Source organism: Dicentrarchus labrax, unplaced genomic scaffold, assembly GCF_905237075.1.
Source record: "Dicentrarchus labrax unplaced genomic scaffold, dlabrax2021, whole genome shotgun sequence".
Lineage (NCBI taxonomy): Eukaryota > Metazoa > Chordata > Actinopteri > Moronidae > Dicentrarchus > Dicentrarchus labrax.
This window is the reverse complement of record NW_026136722.1, coordinates 11,700,726-11,720,367: the sequence shown is the minus strand read 5'-3', so window position 1 is coordinate 11,720,367 and position 19,642 is coordinate 11,700,726. Positions and strand designations below refer to the sequence as shown.

Sequence of the window (19,642 nt, the reverse complement as noted above, 5' to 3'; positions counted from 1 at the left end):
CGTACAACAGCTGATACTGCACAGTGAAGAGATATTTCAAGGACCAGAAGACTTTTAACAATACACCACAACATCAAAGACACTATGAGGACAACAAAAATGTCTGCATACCTCGATGTACAGCAGTGTGTATTACAGTACCATCATCAAACTGTCACCACAGGTACAATTACAACTGACTATTACTTTGCTGTGTCCTCATGACTACAGGAGGGGCATGAGTGTGTACATGAAACAGTCAAATAGCGCTCTCTCACCCCCCTGTCAGGACCTTTCACTTCCCATCCTGCCCTGGAGGCATAGCCACTGTGTATACACAAACATGCACAAAGACAGCGCTGCTGGACCCTGCAGCACTGAGCCCAGAGCGTTGGTTGGCTTACACTGAACATCACTCTTGTCTTCTGTCTAGATTATACTATTACATAATGCTTTGTAGTGCTGAAATAACTAGTTGATTAATCAGTCAGTTGATGTACTAAAGCAAAGATTGTTTTTTACAAATGCTTTTCTCTGTTACATAGGTTATTAGTCAAAAAACAATATTAATACAGCAATTGGTCTCAAATATTTTTTGATGGGCATTTGCATTTTGTCAATATTTGAGTAGCTTTTATTTGATAGGACTGCTGAAGACAGGCAGGAAAGGGGGGCAGAGAGAGAGAGGGGATGACACGCAGCAAGGGCCGCAGGTCGGATTCAAACCCTGGGACGCTGCAGCAAGGACTCAGCCTCGGTACATGGGTCACCAGCTCTACCCACTGAGCTAACCAGGTGCCCTACATTTTGTCAATATTTTTGACATTTTATAGGTTGAATAAGGAATAAAACAATGTAATTGATAGTGAAAATAACAAGTCAGAAAGTGATTCAATATAAACTAAATGCAGACAGCCCCATGATACAGTGTTTGACAAGGGCTGGATTACATTAGCTTAGATATGAATCTATGTAACTGACAGGCCACAGCAAACATATTTCCAGGTGAAATGTTATCCAGGGACAGCTGGGCAGCCATTTGTGATGAATCAAGTCAGATTAACTGATTGATGTTGTGGTAATTAGTCCCATTGTAATCTCTTTAATTAGGCTTTAGCGGCCAGAGGTGAAATAAATCATAACATAACGCCTCCCTGTTACCCGGCACCAGCTCATATATCTTCTAATACAGCTAAAATCTTGCTTAATCAGCAACACGTCTGGATCACCATAGACAAAACTGTAAACCTGGGAAAAATTATTTTTTTGCTTTAATTCATCAAACATGAAAGGAGTTGTTATCTTCTTATCCTTTTTTCTTCCTGTTTTGGCCAAAAGCCAGTGTCAAGCAAAATGAAATTTTGCCCTCTAAGGTGAGAGACTGAGGGAAAGAGTGAGAGAGAAAGGCAACAGGGAGTTAATCCAATCTAATCCAATCTCAATTTGAGATCAAAGGCAACACGTTCACAGAGAAGTTTTTCTGTTTTTCTTGCCTAGCAGGGACTCTCCTCTAGAAACACACAGCGTATAAAGTGTTGCCCAAAATCATGTGTGCTCTGCCATTCTCCATTTGGGACCGGGTAAGGACATCTGAAGAGGACATGTGAGGACGTGCTGAAAAGGAAAACACCTCAGCTGAATCCACAAATTTCTGATGGCTCACAAACATCCTGCAAGAGCTCACACGTGGCTCAGTTGGCACAGGTTCATCAGTCAGAGTGACCTCTTTGCTTTCCCCTGCTGTCTGCAGTAAGGTGTGTGGTGTCAGCTAGCCGAGAGTCATACTGCACCACCAAATCACAACTAACTAGACCGTATGTGAGGTGCTGCACACTCATTTGCAGTACCTTAATCAGATCTTAATCTCTAAAAAATAACTTGTGTTCTTGTGTGAGTCACAACCTCTGTGGGGGTAAAGGAGCAACTGAAAGTTTATAACACACAACGTAATGAAACAGAATTTTGATGCTCCTCTTTCGCCTAAAGTGCAACAGATGCTTACGACTAACCAAAAACATCTGACCACCATCCGACATAAGTCATTAACAAGACAAAATATGACTGAAACAGACCTTGACCAATTGAATGTGTTTCTCCGATTTGTGAGGTAAATCAGTGGGGTTGCTAAACATTCAAATAAAGCTGCCCTTTAATGATATGCCTGACAAGTCATGGTTTCAACATGGCTATGACTGTGAGCCAAAAACATTTTTTATTTCCAGGATCTGAATTTCCTAACAAATAAACGCTGGGCTGGATCTTATCTAAGCACTCAGCGTGTTGGAGGCACATACACAGGGCACACAGCGGCCAAGAAGGAGCACAACCAGACTTGTGGACAGTTTGATGTTTGCTTTACTGCAAATGCAAGGAGAGTACTGAGTTTGAAGACCAATCTTCTGTAGTCATTTATAGAAAATCTGGAAGCAATAGAGACATTAGTGGCTGACCACGGTCCCCATGCTCCCATGCTGAGCTCCCACGCCGGGAGAACTGGGCCGGAACACTGACCTCCTCCCCCAGAACCAGGGCCTGGGAACAGAGGCCCAGAGGTCAGCCTGATTAATCTCCCTTCCCCTGGTACCAGCTTCACCCGAGCTGTGCAATGCTGATGCTTAATATACGCACAGCCAAACATATATATACTTATGGCTGTGAATACATACTGTTCATGTACACACTGAAACTTTACCATCATCAATGAAAAATCTAAAACAGAAGACTAATTTAAGGATTTTTCACCAGTTCCACAGAGAACAAGATATTAAGACTCAATTCTATATTAAATTAAGTGCAAACTCTTATACACATGACTACAATAACCATAAAAGTGAATGGACTGGCCTAAAGGATGGATCTGATCAGCAGATAGAAGGGTATTAGTCATCACCACAAATACTGTATCATGATCATAACTCTTCAGATAGAATGATAAATAAGGGCATGGGAGTGTTTCTGGAGTAAGGCCAAAGATTAAATGGTCTCCATTGCTTCTGAAAAGGGAAATTTATAGAGCCCACAAGGAGACACATTTCTTAACTGAAGTGGGATATAAAGCAATTTAAAAACTGGAATGCCTATGAGTGTCTGAGAGGGAAGAGTGGGAAGGGAGCGGAGAGTAACCTACAGCATAGAAGGGGCAACTGAAGTTAAGTCAGGGCAAAGGGAAAGTAACGTTAATGGGTGGAAAATGTTAGGAAGGTCGTTATTGACTAAACTACCAAAACCCTAAACCAATTGGCGTTCACTTGTCAGGACCAAGGACATCTGGTTTTCTCCTGGTGAAAGGGAAGAAGGCTGTGGTTTCTGTCTATTAGGCCAATAGGGAGTGATAACAACCCTCCCTCTGTACTTAAAGTTTAACAGTCTGTTCCCTTTTGCAGACTGGGGGTATTCTTAGGACACTGAGAGGAAAGAAGGTTGTAAGGATGGTAATTTCTCTAAACATGACTGTACCTTATAAGACTGTCTAACTTTCCCTTTCTTGCTCTATTGCTGAGCAGATTCAGAGCCCCGAGGACAAGGCAGAGGAAGGGGCTTGAGCTGATCTCTATTTAATGCTGTGGGCGAGAGATTTAGAGTGGAGCCTCATTGGGAATGACAATGGAGCAGGGGTTGCATATTGTCATGGGACGCACAGAGAATGACTTATGACAATAGAGGTTACTGCAGAGAAAAAGAATTGGAACCACTAGACTAGCCTCGCTTCTAAATTTTCCCAGAATAGTGATACACATGCAATCGCATATTCTAATGCTCTTAAAGGCTATATATACAAAATCCACTTGCCACTGGATGTCACACTAGAGCACCAACATGTCAGACCAAAACAATGGGACAGAAATAAAATAAAACTCAGCAAAACTGTCTTTGTCAGTCTTGCCACAGTAAGCTAACGTTAATCCTTGGGGACAAATGCACCTGTCAAAGTACGTCCACTAAAATTGCTTGTTGACAGGATCAGGAAATGATCCCTACAGAGACAGACTTTTTTTTAACCACAAACAGCCATAATATCACTATTGCTCACCATACTTCATAGACAATAACAGAAACGTCCCCTCACATATCATTGTAACATTATAACTTCATTCAAATCACTTTGGTCAAAATAAACATTTCATTCAGCGAGGTAGATGAGAAAAACAGAAGTTTCAGTTGCACTACTCGGCTGCACAGGGGGCAGACCAGCAATGTAAACAAACCACAGAGGGGCTGCAACAACACAGGCAAAGGGAATGTGGCGCCATTCTTGACTCAGGACACTTTTTCCACAATTTCTCCACTATATCTTTACACAGCAACTAGTTGTTTGCTGTTAATTAATGTTTTGATGTACAACCTTGAACTGAATAAATGTATTTCAACTTCAAAAAAGGAACAAATTATCTAATTTCTCAGTGATTTAGAAACATATAGACACAAGAAGCAGGTATTTAGCAGGATCAGTCTTGACCATCACAAGACATACTACCAAACTACACACATTCACTGTCAAGCATATTTCTTAATATCTAAATGAACAGCTGGCCATTCAGACTCACATCATCACATCTATAGCCAACAGATGTATACTGACAAATCCAAAAAAGAGAGAGAATGGGCATTTTTTGCAATGGAAATGATGAGGCTAGGCATGTCTGAACAGCACGTCCCCTCCTCCCTACTCCCTCCAAAACACCTCTTTTCCTTCGCACTGCTTTGTCCCAGCAGCACTTGATTGACAGAAGACCCCTGTCACCCCACTGCCTCTTGAACCGTGATTTTACATATATTTTTACCATTTCTTTCTTAAGTAGCTTTAAAGGCGGGGGGTATTCTTTTACATATAAGCCTGTAGTTACAATTATTTCTCTTTCCATCCTGGATGTACTCCGCTTGCTGGTCAGATCTATCTAATACCACAGCCACACTCATGCTGGTGTCTGCAGTCTTTGCAGATTCATTCTGGATTTCATAGGTCTGTCAGTCTCAGCAGAGTCTTCAGCCACCACCACCAATGTCTGGACTCCATGGAGGGATTTATCTTTTTTGCTGCTCAGGGCAAATGCCCCTTGATCACAACAGTCTCCCTGTACAGACTAAGCGACCAAAATCTTTCTAGCAAAACTTAATCATCACATATCATATGTTATAGTAAACTATTATCATTATTCCCTCATCTCTCCTGATTGAAATACAATTCGTATTCTGCTTATACCACCATTTCACCGTCATATTGCAACACACAATAATGGGCATACAATAAGATGTACTGTATATGGCAATGCTATAGAAATGTTCTAGTCAGCACCAGTATGGATAAAATGTACAAGTGTAATAAAAAAAAAAAGTGATATAACAAAGGTCATCAGGACGTCCCCCTACAGCACCTTGTGAGATGATTCAGCCAATATGCATTGCATTTTACCCAAGTGAAACAGTCTCCCATTGTTTCACCTACATATTTAATAACAAAGTTCACATGATACTGACTCTCATTTACTTGCTTTGTCTACCTCAAAACAAAAATGCATTAAAAAGGCCACAATACATGATGTATTTAAATGTATTATTTCTACTAATAACTGCCCAACCACAATTGTTGAAACTACCAGTATATATGTTTGATACAAAAAGTAAAACCGTCTATTATAAGCTTTTAGTGGCTCCCACACTTTCATAATGTCTAACCTGAAACACATCTTCATCAAGCAGCCGCGTCCCAAACACGGTGACACCGTCTGTGCTGACTACAGCGTTCTCCCCTCGCAGTAGATCCAGTGTTTCGACCCTCTGACAGTCCAAGAAGAGGGTCACAGACTTGTCCTGCACACTGTAGGCTATCCTGTGCCATCTGAAGAAGAAGAGAGAACAGTCAGTTGAGTCTTGGAGGAAGGTATTGTGAAAATGTTGTAGTGGAAGTATTTTGTGTCTTGAAGATAAGTCTGCTGTCCAGCAATAAAAAGAGGTGTTTCACATCTCTTTCAAGTCAAGCAAAACAGACATGCCTTTGAGCCTGAGACTGTGGAGGATTGCTTTCTTTAACTCTTTGATCAAGTCAAGTCATTGTAGCAAGCACTCCACAAGCATCTTATTCCCTTTAAGGTCACTCAAGGTCACATGAAGTGAGCTGTATGACTCAGACCGCAGAAATGTGAGGCCCGCCTCAGATTTCAATTCTTGGGAAATTAAACATCCCGTTATTGTAATATGAATTACACAGCAATGGTGAATCTGATCTATTGAACATAAACATCAAATACAGTGTGCTGAAAAATCAATAGAAGGGTAGATATTTCATTAATATCTGCTATAATGTAATAGGCCCTCAGACTACCCACTTTCCATCAGCCAGGTTGATCCTCTTGAAGATGGGGTACATTTCTGGTGTGGGCTGCCCATGCTGGTCCTCATAGAGGAAGACAGGAGAGCGGCCCACTTCGAGCCCCAGCTGCTGCACCCCCTGGTCATCATACACTGAAAGCAGGAAGAACTGAGAGCCCTTTTTAGCTCGCACTGTAGTCATCAGGGAGAAATTCTCAGGAAAATTGGAATCTGGAAAGAGAGGAGAGGAGAGGAGAGGAGAGGAGAGGAGAGGAGAGGAGAGGAGAGGAGAGGAGGGGAGAGGAGGGGAGTGCTGTTAAGTCATACAAGAGAGAGCACAGCAGGGAGCAGACATTTTTATAACATGCAGGCACCACCCGCTGGCAGTAAGACCTGAGTAAAGATAATAATGATGAAAAATATTGCCCATGAAAGAAGTGAGCACACACGAGGAGTAGTAAAGGGAGTTCAAAGTCAGATTTCTTAAGGTTTCACTGAGAGAAGAATCTCTCACAAAAGTGACACATTTGAATACTTTTTTGGAAGTATTTCATTGCTGCTTGGAACTGGAGGCTATGCAGTTATATGGTCTAATAGGAAAAAGGTCCACTACCAGGGAAGAGCTGTTTGGTGGGAGCACTGAGTTGGATCTTTTTGTCTATCTTGTAGGCCAGGTCCGTCTCCTCCATGCCCCTCCTGCTGGTGCAGAGACCAGCCTCCATGGACACCCCCTCCATGTTCTCTGACAGCTGCAGCACTTGCAGAACATCAATGTGATCAGCTGGAAATGGAAAGAAAGAAAAAATGAGCCATCTGTACATATGTGCATAGTATAAGAAATACAGTGTTTTTCTTTAATTTCATGCTCAATGACTGTAGCTAATTGTGACTTTTTTTCCCCAGCAACATATTGTGTACATGCTTTTAAATAAGCCAACGCCCTGCTTTCTCTCTATTCCTGTATCTAATTGTATGAAAATATATAAAAACTACCTATAATAGGATGGAGCTTGGGCAGATGGCAGCAGCATGCTTTTAGTCATGTCAGTCCAACACTTAAACTTTGCCAGTGTGACAGCACTTTGTTGTCTGGCTCAGTTAAGTGCTGGTTGTTACTGAGCTGAAGAGCAGGGTTTAGTGCGGCTAGAAGCTGGTCTTAAAGTGTGGAGGCTTCCTGCTTCCTAGCAGTCGGAAGAGACAAGCTCCTCTGAGATGTGGCGGCAGGTGGCCAGGCTTCTGTGGGTGTTATTATAGGATAGGGGTGGTACACTGCCTAACCCATAATCCTACTGCAGCACACCTGACAGCTGACACCTGCACACCGCTCAGCCTGCACCAGAGAGCAACAATATGCCCGCATCGCATTTTCACAATTTGAACACTCCACTGGCATAAATAAGGTCTCATCTCATTATTTATCAAGCTAATTGATAGTATTCTCATGAAAACTCTTCAAACAAGTTGCATTTTATTACAAACCAGAAAACTGATCTCATCCATTTTTAAGATTGAAATATCTTTGTTGTGCAAATATATACACTATCAAATTATGCTTATTTGCAATAAGCAAGGCAACTGTTGTCCCTGTAGACATAGGTTTCTCTCTCATTACAATGTGCTGTGCTTTATTTGCAGTCCGCTGGTCATGTTATTAGATGTTCTGTTGATAAAGTGCTGCCGTGAGCATTAGCCAGGATCAGAGTTTTGTGCACAGCCAGTCTCCCACCAGCTGCTAGAGAGAGCCTGTTCGGGGCAACTCAGCACTTAGCATTCCAGGCATCTGAAATGAGGATCCTAAACCCAAATTGCCTCCTGTAGCTCTTGCCGCTCATACAGGGCTTGCCTTTTATTCTCCTTGTTAATTAAACATGTGGAGAGAGTTTACTATAACCCAGACATTGCTTGCAGAAAAACACCACGTTACATTTTATGACATTATTTATTTGAATAGCAGAGGCCATTTTTTCCAAGCAGCTTTGAGAGCTCGCCCTCTCAGTCCCCTAGCATGGCAACAGGGCTGTAAATAGGTTAAGCTGTGAATTACAGCTGGGCTCCAACAATGGAAAACATAAGGTATAGATCTAAAGGTATTTAAGACCAGAGGGCTCAAAGTTTGAATTTATACAGTCATAAACAAGCTGTGTAAATTAGATAATTACAGAAGTTGCTGGCTTCTAACAACAGAAACCTCAGGCTGTTCCATGTACAAGTGGCACCAATAAATGTTCACCCACACACAGTCATTTAGGATAATTTTCAAATCTGCTCTAGCCATCGTGACAGTGGACCAAAAACTAAATGTCAAGGAATGAGGTATCTATTGGCTTTAAAAGGTCACAGCCCAGTCTCCCACACTTAAATCAAGAATAAGGACATTGTTTTCAATTACACATTTTAGTTATTGGGCACTTTAACACAGTTTTTACATATGTGCAAGAAAACCTAGCAGGGTTAGTTCTTATTTGAAGAAAGATTCATTTTGAGTGTGAAATGTTAATGCATCAATCTGATAAAATAATATTGAAATTGCTGGTTAAGTTGGCGAGTAAGGTGAACGGATTGCACAAAACTCGCCTTCATAACATTGACTTATGAAAGTCATCAAAAACGAAGCAAAAAACAAACACGTGGCACGCCAAAGTGCTCGTCTTTTATTGTTGTAGCTCAATCTTCATTAAAAATGTAAGCATCTGCATTTCTGTCAAAGCACTTTATCCCTTCATAGCAGTTTACTTTGCACTTTACATCATGTCTGGGTCCTAATCCTTAATGTTTGTATTTAATTGAATTGGTAGGAGTGTCTCTATCTTTGTCTGATCCCAAGTGAGCTCTTTGTAGCTCTGTTGTGGCCTTGCTTGATTCCTGACTGCAAATCAATTTCCTTTCAAGGTTGAAAGTTTATGATTTAGTCAAAGGTTAGAATCCAGTAAACTCTGTCTCTCTCTATCTATCTATCTATCTTGTTCTTTCTCTCTCTCATACATACTTGTGCACAGAGAGGAAGCGAGGTCATAAGGCAGTGATGTTTGGAACAGTCAGAATATTGTTCTAAATTGAAGCAACATGGGTTTAATTATACAGGATTCTTGGATTTCTGTCAGCCTATCCGGAACAGCACCTGACAAAATGGCCTCAAAACAAACTAACACAATTAACTTTTCACCAGTACTGTTTCATTTCAAGTAATCAAAAGATACAGATATTCAAAAGATATGTCAGTGCACCCCATGAACCACATAAAGTAGATTTCTGCCTTAACCACTGTGTGTTATAGAGATAACTGTCACCCAGTTCTGAACATGTTCCAGCTGTGGGTTGACAGGTGACTGCTGACCTCTGACACCCTCAAGACAACAGAGAAAAGTCAAAATGTGCAACAATGCCAAAGGGAGAAATGTGAGACATGCAACAGAAATTCCTCAAAAAAAAAGAAAGAAACTGCATTCAGTGATCTGTCAGTTAAACTGAATAATAGGCATCCCCCACCCAAGTGTGCAAAATAAACTGTTTAGACATAGGTTTAGCAAGCTGATTCAGAGGATGTGGGAAAAACCTGTGTTGAACTTAAGAGAATGTAACAATGATAGCTCCTGCAACAACACCAAATGATAGTCAAATACAGGGAGACCCACATAAAATACAAATAAGTTCCAACACCACTACCCCTGATTCTGGCGTCAAAGGGAAAACCCCAGGCTAGTGGCAGGCAGCCATATGAAGTCTGGATCCATGGAGCAATCAATAAAATAAAGTTATCTATTCCCTGTTTTGGATCCATTTATGTCACCTTAAGTTGTGCCAGATCTTTCAGCATCTTCACCTATCCTGCAGCAATGACTGTCTGAGCAGGCTTTGTTTGCATCTCATTAGGCTTTGTGGTAATCGTGTCCTTATCTCCCATGTGAAATTATGTTACTTCTAGACAAACTTAGGAAAAGTGGATGAGAATAAAAGACATCAAAATCTTCAATAATTCTCTGGTATGGCTACTGATAGACAGAACTTGCAGCCCATGCAGCATGCTGTCCCCACCACTGAAAGACATGGCTCAACATGTTTCAAATAGCATTGTAGAATCTCTAAGGACTGATGACTCAGAGTGTTTCTGAATCACTCCAAAAGGTCAGAGTGCATGGGAAGGAGATGGAACATCCAGCAATTTCACAGACATCCGTCAATTTTGGAAAAGCTAACACACACTGTACAGCATGTAATTACTGTGCAGGTACATAATAATGCACACGGACAAATACAGATTCTCCATATGAAACATTTCTCTTGCTCTTTTTTCCTTGTGCTTTTTTCTCCAAGATAACCATATCTGACCAGAAAAAGTGCTGTCTGCTGTCTTTCTGACAGAAAAGAGCAGAGCACTCCACCTCACAGATCATGTTCTATGCATTGGAAATGCCACCAAACAGTCTATATCTGTGTATCTTCTCTTGCTGTGTGACACTTGACACAGTCTCGCCCTGCCTTGCAGTCAATACAACTAAACGCCACTTCAGTCATACATGGACATAATGTGTTCTCTGTGTTTCTACAGCAGATGTCTCCAAAGACATTCTTCATGACTCACACCACCTACACTCCAAGCTCAGCCTGAAAATACCACTTGCACACACACAATACTGCACTGTCAAAAACAATTGCGCCTGGGAACCGGGGAATTTTAACAAGAAATAAAGCCAAAATGAATCTGGGCAATGAGAGTTTCCCATATTATCTTAGACCACACCTAAGATGAGTGGAAAAAAAGCACTGACATTTGAACTTTGAATTACTGTTTCGAGATTTGCAAACATTTTACAATAAATAAGAAACCATTACGTGATCCTGTGCTGAATATGTATACATCAAGCAGAGATATACAGGCAGCATCATATTCCTATCTATTATCTAAATGGATTGCTTCTTCCTTTTTAAATCTTTGTTTACTAAAATTCCACTCTTCATTCTGTTGAGGGAGCATTTCTTCAGAATTTTTTTTTAAATGTGACAAGCTGTAAAACATATAGTGATTAACTATGGAAAAATGGTGACAGACAGTCTCTCCTAGGCTCCATGAAGAATAGACTTAATCTAATTAGCAGTGGGTGTGACCTTTCGTCTGGGTCACTGGTGTTTGTGGACAAGAACACTATGAGGCAAGGAGAGCTAATACACACTCTGAGAAGATGAAAATTTAAACACTTGAACAGCCAAATAAGATTGATAAACTGACTGTACACAAAGTCACACTAGTATGACCAAACAACCTACACACAGTGTTTATATGTAGCTCAATTATAACACCCACAGAAGGAAAAAACAGCACTTTGGACCTCTGCCCTTGTCAAGATTTCTCTCTGAATCACTGTATTATTTTATCTGTCAAACACTTTGCTCTTTTACTTGTAAACAGAGGTTATTAAAACAGCACAGAGAGTGTTAGAAATATCTATGACAAAGGCAAATTTAGGAGGCATCTGTTAGGCTGGAAGTATGCAGAGAGGCAGAGATGTTTATCACCCTGAATGTGCTTTGTGGTTGGGTCTGCTTTCAGTTATCACTGAGAGAGTTTAGGAGCAAGTCAAGTCAGCGGTTATAACTGCTTGGAATGGTTTTTAACATATTCAGAAGGGTTATGGGTTATGAATATTATTAATAGACAATAATAGTGATGATGAAAGTGACAAATAGTGCCTAACATTTATTCTTTGATCAATTTTAAGCATGTAGCCTGTGATACCAAAATATTTGTAATACCACATTATAACTGCACTTTTTATAGGATTATGTTCTCCAGCCTCTGTAGACATGAGGGGATGCAAGACAGCCAAAGATATGCAAACACAGAGGTTGATGTAAGAAATCTGTGGTTTTAGTGTGTTCAGACAACAAAAAAGTGGAATGGCCAGTAAGGCGAGGACTGGACCTTACTTGACCAGCAACAGGAAATGTTCTGGAACAACATGCAAATGACACTGCAGAGACCATCCCGCAATAAAACCTTTACAAGAGCATTGCCCTTTACTTCCTATAACTCTGACAAAGCCTTCTACATTAAGTGAAATTGTCAAATTTGAGGAATAAAGCACAGGATAATCAATGCTGTGCGCCATAATCTGTCCTTTTTTTTTTTTTTACAAAAGTTTCATATGGTATACGAACAATTATTGAACCATTTCCTGTACATGTGCATTCTCATGCGTGAAATCCACTGACTGATCCTACTACAATAATAACCTGGGCATGAACAACAATGTCTGAACCTAAAGTGCCTCAGTGTATGAAGTGCTAATGTATCATATCAAACATGCCTGTCAATTGCACAGTTGCAGGCACTGTGTTTATCTATACCTAGCTTTACAAAACGTTTACTCATCATCATTAGTGGTCTTCTTGGAAATCTTTTGCACTTATGATTACATCTGAGTCACATACGTAGGCCACTTTTTTCCTCTGACATAACTCCTTGCTCGTTTGTACTACATGAGGAGACTACACATATTATAAAAAGAACTATAAAACAATTGAGTTCGCTCAGAGTGCTCTACTGAAAAGGGTTTAGTGGCCGTGTCCTGTTGCGAATGCTCACTGTGAGTTACATGCTACTTTTGGTGTTGAAGCTGCTAAATTCTAGTGGAATCTGGTTACACATTTCCTTCCAGTTCACATCAGCACCACATTTTTCAATCTCCACAGTTTGTTCTGCTCATGTTTGTTCACCGCATGATAGGTCGCCAGGCCAAAAGCTGCTTGGCCCATAGAGAAAACACCTGCCCCTCAAGGCCCTTAACTGGGCAGGCACTCCACACAAACACATACGGAAACACACATCTGTACTTCTATGCTTGTGAGGACATTCTTTGACTACAGTCAATGTATTCCATAAACTGCATGCCTAACATTGGTCCCTATCCTAGGCTGACCCTCTAATCATTTATCTCCCTTTAAAGGTAAAGTGTGTAAGATTTAGGAGGATCTATTAGCAGATATGCAATATAATATTCAAAGGTATATTTGCATTAGTGTATAATCACCTGAAGATAAGAACTGTTGTGTTTTCGTGATTCATGGATTCTGTGGATGCTGCCATGTTTAACTGCCATGTTTCTACAGTAGGCCAGAATGGACAAGCCAAAAACTGGCTCTAGAGATAGTGCGTTCTGTAGTTTTTCCCTCGCACTTGGAAGGGAAGGGTGAAGCGCTACACCACTAGATGCCAATAAATCCTACACACTGGACCTTTAAGAGGTGGGGAGAGTGTTTAAAATATCCTGATACTGGAAGATCTTTTCTTATCTGTTTAGCCTTCTGAGAATTTCAGGTCTTCATAAATATGTAATATAACACCCCACCACAACAAAATACAAATTCACAATTCTTATGCACATTTACAGGATACACACCTCCAGCACAGAGGATTACCTAGATACAAACATGCAAGTGTACACATGGCCAAGCCCATTCACGTTTCAACACCAAGCCATCATTTAGTCTCTCAGACATCATAACATTGAGGCAGCTATTATGGAGTGTAACATCAGAGCTGGCAAAATCAAAGAATAGCCCTATATGCTACACACATACACACACCATATGTAGTACATGTTTAATATATACAGATACTCCTTTAGAAGTTCAGTTCCTCTGTGCTTGTCAGGGAAACTTTAAAGAAGTTGTGGGCCTCTTTGAGACCAAGATCATTACCCTCTATGTCAGCAGTTTAGTGTCTATATGCTAAAGGACACTTGGCAGGTTCAGATAAGTTGAAATATGAGCCGGGTCACAATGTTACTGAGGGTAGCATACTGTTTTCTGAGTCTACAGATGGCTTTGGTAAGGAAGTTTGCAACTGTGACCTCTGCTAAGATGTGCATGAGCATGTGATGGATGACTATGATAAAAAATAATTCTGAGGCTCATAAACTGGAATAAAGACAAATATGACATGTAAGGGGACACCTCCTGATGTGTGCTCATTGCAATTCTACAGCAAGCATCTCCAAGTAGTTCCACAGAAAGCTCCTTGAAGCATCCAGTGATCAGAAACACAAAGCCAGGGAAGCCTGAGGGAAAGGGAGTTGCAGAGTTTCTGGAAGCCAGATGTGTGTTGAATACTATAGATTGCAGTCCGGCGCCACAAAGTGTTTAAGCATCATTTCTACATCCAAGCACTTTGCCTGATCAAACAGTCTGAGAAGCAGTTTTATACTTGCACCATCAGCAACTAGGGGACAGATATCAGCATCTCTCACACTCCTGATGTTTAATGTTTTCATTAGAGAAACACAAACTCACATAACAAAAGAAAACACAAGAGCTGTAAGAGGCGTAAAATTGCTCTTTCCCTGTTCTCTGTCCTGCTAAATTCAGCTGCCTTTTTCATTTGTTTTCATTTGCCACTAATTTGTTCCTAGATCAAAGGCAAACAAGGCTCGCTGTCCTCCTTTTGGGAGTCTGGAGCAGGACTGGCAAGGAGGCTGGATCAAACGGGACACAGTGAGGGGGCTGTACGCACGATTTCCCCTCTGTCATAGAACCAGTCAAGAATGAGGCAGGGCATAAGCAACAATGATGTAAATGAAGCGATAAAATATATAAAGTAAAAATAAACACTCCCTATTCCCAGACTTTGAAAAGAGCAGTAAAAAAGACAAAAAAAAAAGAAAACTGAACAAAAATGTGTTGAGGCAAAAGAACAGAGGATTATAACAGAAACTAACTGTGGATGTGTGCAAGAATGTCTCACTTCCTGTCAGCAAACATGACTACAAAGTACTCTCTCATCTCTGTCGAACACACAGAAAGCATATGGGAAAAACATTCTTGCACTGTAATACACACACGCACACAAACACTCACAGGCTCAAAGACACAAACACATTATCAACCACATGCACATATCTTAAGACTGCCATATCAGCACCACCATATGTCCAATGCACTTTTAAATCATCTCAGCCTCTCACTTCACAGGCCCTTATTAGAGAGCAGTGGACACCAGCCGCTGTGTCGCTTGACTGTGAGTGTGTCAGCTGGCTCTCTCCCTCCTGCCATCGCTTTATTTTAGCCAGTGAATTCCAACAAATCCTGCCAGCCGTAAAGTGGGTGCATGTGGAAAGCCACGGGTGAAAATTAGACATCTTTAAGCACTTCTGGTGACCACAGGGTTAACTCCCGCTGTTGAGGCATGTCGCTTCATCAGAGAGTCCCTAAACCGCAGCACCTGCACGGAAATGGTCTCCTACCAGTTGAAGATACTCAGGACATGGCCACAGGGCATGGAGGCCTGTTTGTGTGACAGATAGCAGTGGGCCAAATGGCATACAGTATGTATGAACAAGTTGGTTGTTACTGGCTATCTTGGGAACAAGGAAGTCTTAAAATGGCTGCAGCTCTTGCTGAACAAGCCTGAAAGTGCAGCAAATGTGGACACCAGGACACTGTGACAGACAGAGAGACACAGCTGTTTGACAGGCAGGGACCACCAGGCCTTCCTTTTGCAGGTGCATAATTGAAATAATAGTCCGGTTCCACTCTTCAATACATAGAGTGATTGGGTCACTTAAATTACAACTGTGTAAAATCTGACCTTTGGTATTAGCCTGAAATTAAACATACAAAATATGGATGTGTGCCAGAATAATCATAACTAAGGCAACAAGACCTATGTGAGCAGAGGGCACATTAAACAGATCCATGACAGGAATTTTAATCTACTCAGTGCGGTTAGTGTTGAGCCATTCACGTCTTTCTCAAGCCAACGTTAAACCTTTTCACAGTAAACCGACGCTGGTCACAAGCAAACTCAAACATGACATCATGCATCCCCAGAGGTCGGGCGCAAGTCTTCCAAGCACACCTGACGCAGGAAGGACGCATTCATATTCAAAGCTTGGAAACCTGCAAGCTGGAGCAAGAAACACCGAATCAATCAAAAAAATCTGCTCCCCTGTGCAACGGCGAGGCTAATTAATATGTATGCGTGCAAGAAAGTAGCTCATACATAAACGCAAATCCTCTGCACACTTCTGAAAAACCTTCCGACAACTTCTAAAAGTCATTTGAGCCAGCTCCCAATTTTAATCCGAGCCTAAAGCGACTCTGTGGGGCAAGTGGCGGCATCACCAAAACATTCACACAGATCCAAAGCGCAGACATCAATCTCACACACACCAGGATCCAAAGTGGAAATATTAAAGTAAAGATTATGCGTCTGAGCTAATAACTTCGAGTTGGCTGGGGGTCAAATGATGAATGAAGGTGCCTGAAAAAAGTCATGGAAATTCAGATAAGGGCGACAGTGCATAATTTACAGAATGAACTGACGGGACTTGAATCGACATTTTGACTGATTCTAGCATCTATAGCGCGGGGACATCTTTATTATTCAGCTGCAGGCGTTCAACTTGATACTTTACCAGTCTGTGCCGCCGTCACGTGAAGTAGGATTAAAAGAAATAGCGGTGTTCTCCTGCGTGACCTGCTCCTTAACAAGTGGTCCATCTTTCCAAGCGGAGACCCTCCTCTGGCTCCGCCACCAGAACTTTTTATACTGCAGAAGTTATATTTGCAGGAACTCAGCAGCCATGCGGGGAAGAAAAGGAGAGAGTCTGTAGTTCCACTTGCTTGATTGTTGGAGAAGTTTTTTGTTGTGGTGGCTCCTCTCAGTTTCGCTCTGTCCCTCTCATTCAATTTCTCCCTCTCACCCTCACTCCCTCCCTCTGCTCTCCACCTCCTCCGCCTCTTCCCTCCCATAGGACGGTGTCCTGGGACGCTTGCATGAGCTGTGCGCCTGCTGAAGACTCATAAATCACGTTTATTACTCGCGATAATTTGTTAGGTCTCATCTCTTTGAGGTGGTCATTACCCAAGTGATGTCGAGCACAAGGTTCTTACCTGGTAAGCTGTCAGTTTCCTGATTTTTGCAGATGTAGCCAGAGGCACTGCGCCTGAATGTAGGTAATATGATTGTGAATACAGTGGCCATGATGATAATGATGATGAAAATGATCTCAGCATTTTAATCTTCTTATCTGGCCCTGACAGATTCCCAACTTTTTCGTGACAGTGAAGGTCTGGCTAGATAATTTAAAGCTGGAGGGTGTATCCAAGCTTTGTACTTACACACAGCATGAGGTATACACCTCAACATTACAACAGCCCTGGACAGTTCATGGAGTTTTTGCAGAGCAGGGCAGGTTATCTCCCCCATCAGTCTAATCTCAGCTCAGCATTGCTGCAGCGTTTCTGTAATGCTTGTTCAGGCTGGAGCTTGACCACTGTGAGGCTGGAGGCTGAATCACCTCAGGATAGAGGTTGTGGACTGCTAGTTCAGGGGCAGGCACACCTGGCTAAAAAACATTATTCAAGACAAAAGGATGTATTATTACACATCCCCTAACTTTAAGTTGAGTCATCTTCCAACCTCCTAGATAAAATGCACTAGACAAAAGAGAGTTCCTGTTTCCACTAAAAAGAAACATCAATGTTTGTCTTTATGAAAATGTTGGAAAGACACATTTAAGTGTCCATTTTGTAATGAACACGCATAACGCAGCATGAAATTAGTTTGCATAGAACAACAAGAAATTAATAATCTCTTAATAGGGTTACTGTTGACATGAATGTGCAGAAATAATTAGTTGTGACAAGTCATCTACCTCTTAATACTGCCGGGGACATCTGTCCCAATCATGTGTCAAACTGAAGCCTGCAGTGTCGATTACCTGTGGAGGCTGAATATAGTCCTGCCAAAAGCCTAATTAATTCTAGGAAGACTGTGGTGTTCAGTTGAGACTTGTTCTAAGATAAGACTTGAAGACCTTGCCTAAATAGAAAATTACCAAAGATAACACTTCTATAACCCAAGCTACAACGGGCCTTTGTAAGCTAAGTGGGAGCTGAAATCCCTCAGAGGAATTAAGGCAAACCAACATTTTTCACTAGAGAAGAGTCACAAACCACAGAAAGAGGGAGAAACAGACCCATTAAGAAGTCACAAGTCTCTCTTTTATCTAAATATGCTGTTTCATATTATTTCTAGCCAAACCCAACTCTGACCACAAATTAATAGACATTAAACATCATTGACCCACAGACAGTTATGATGCATGTACATTTTAACACATCTTGATGACAAAAAAATAATGTCAAAAAGTGAGGTAACATTAAAAAACAACCTAAAAAAATAAAATTTAAATAAGGGACCCGGCATTTCCTGAGCCTCAACAACTAAAAGTAAATTGTGGGAGCACAAATGGGAGAGTGACATGAAAGAACCGAAAACCATGGGAGTGAGAGATAGACGGAGGTTCAACAGAAGCACTCGCAGATTGAGGTTGATCTGGTTGGTAAACAACGGACACCCTGACCTCCCACCGTCTCCCTTTTCAGTACCAGCTTATAGCCAGCCGAGTCAGGGCCACATTCCAAGCAGCTTTTAGCAGATAGTTACTAAGAGTCCAGTGGGTAGTTTGAGCTCTGGGTGAGAAATATTTCCACAGCATGTGCTATGTACCTTTGTCCAACTATGGGACCTGTATGACTTACAGATCATTATTCTTTTTAAAACAGTAAAACAAAGTAAAACTTCTAATGTATGATGAGTTCCTTATTAAGAAATAAACCTGACATTAACCACACACTTTGGTTTTCCACATGACTGGCACCAAACGTGCGTTGATTGAGCATGGGAGCCTCAGCGCATACATTTGAATTATTACATGACATGACCGTAATGCGCAGGAAAATTCCAATTAAGATCAAAGTCAATCCATTTGTCTCATGCCAGTAGTTTGTCAACTTTCATTAACCGAGAGGGTTTCACAGATCAGACTGATAATGATTAATGAAAGGTAAATAGATTAGCATTTTTCTAGTTGTTGTAAACACATAAATGTGCTTTACATGGAAAATTAAGTCAGTTCATGCTGGCTCTCTATTTGTCCCGATAATCAATCTGCAAAAACCAACAGAGCCACTTTGTTTTGCACACACACTGCTAACATTTACAAATCATGTGGAAATGCCAAGATACTAAATTATACTCCATATGTGTTTTGTCATGTATTTATGGATAAGCGGTTGAAAAAAATCACAGATGAAATTTGGCAGGAGATGAATCTACCAGAGACTTTGCAGAAAGAAAATGCTTAAGGATGTGTTTCTGTTTTTTTCCCCTTCTTTTCTCTTATAATTTCAAACTCTTTACATCTTTATTTATTGATTCATTTCTCAGAATGATATAAATTATGCTGACAATATTGGAGTTTGACGTTGATCCCAGACATGTGATATATGATGCGACTGGAAGTATCTCTCTCTCCCTCTGCAGGTCATTCTGTGCTGATAAATCAGTGGTGGACTT

General features: G+C 41.1%; 2 protein-coding genes across 3 annotated transcripts in view; one reads left to right on the top strand and one right to left on the bottom strand.

Moving 5' to 3' along the window:
* The window catches only part of col5a3a (collagen, type V, alpha 3a), a 47,496-nt gene extending 30,525 nt beyond the window's left edge, over positions 1 to 16,971 (bottom strand). Inside the window, exons 1-4 of one of the 2 annotated variants that reach the window (XM_051389257.1) lie at positions 16,695 to 16,971; positions 6,899 to 7,066; positions 6,303 to 6,516; positions 5,653 to 5,815 (exon numbers count right to left, since the gene is read on the bottom strand). In XM_051389257.1, the coding sequence (XP_051245217.1) occupies positions 5,653 to 5,815; positions 6,303 to 6,516; positions 6,899 to 7,066; positions 16,695 to 16,779 (630 nt within the window). In that variant the 5' untranslated portion in view covers positions 16,780 to 16,971. The remainder of the gene's footprint in view (positions 1 to 5,652; positions 5,816 to 6,302; positions 6,517 to 6,898; positions 7,067 to 16,694) is intronic. The other variant, XM_051389258.1, reaches the window with a different exon arrangement.
* The window catches only part of soul5 (heme-binding protein soul5), a 163,310-nt gene that overhangs the window by 56,511 nt on the left and 87,157 nt on the right, over positions 1 to 19,642 (top strand). The window lies entirely within an intron of this gene.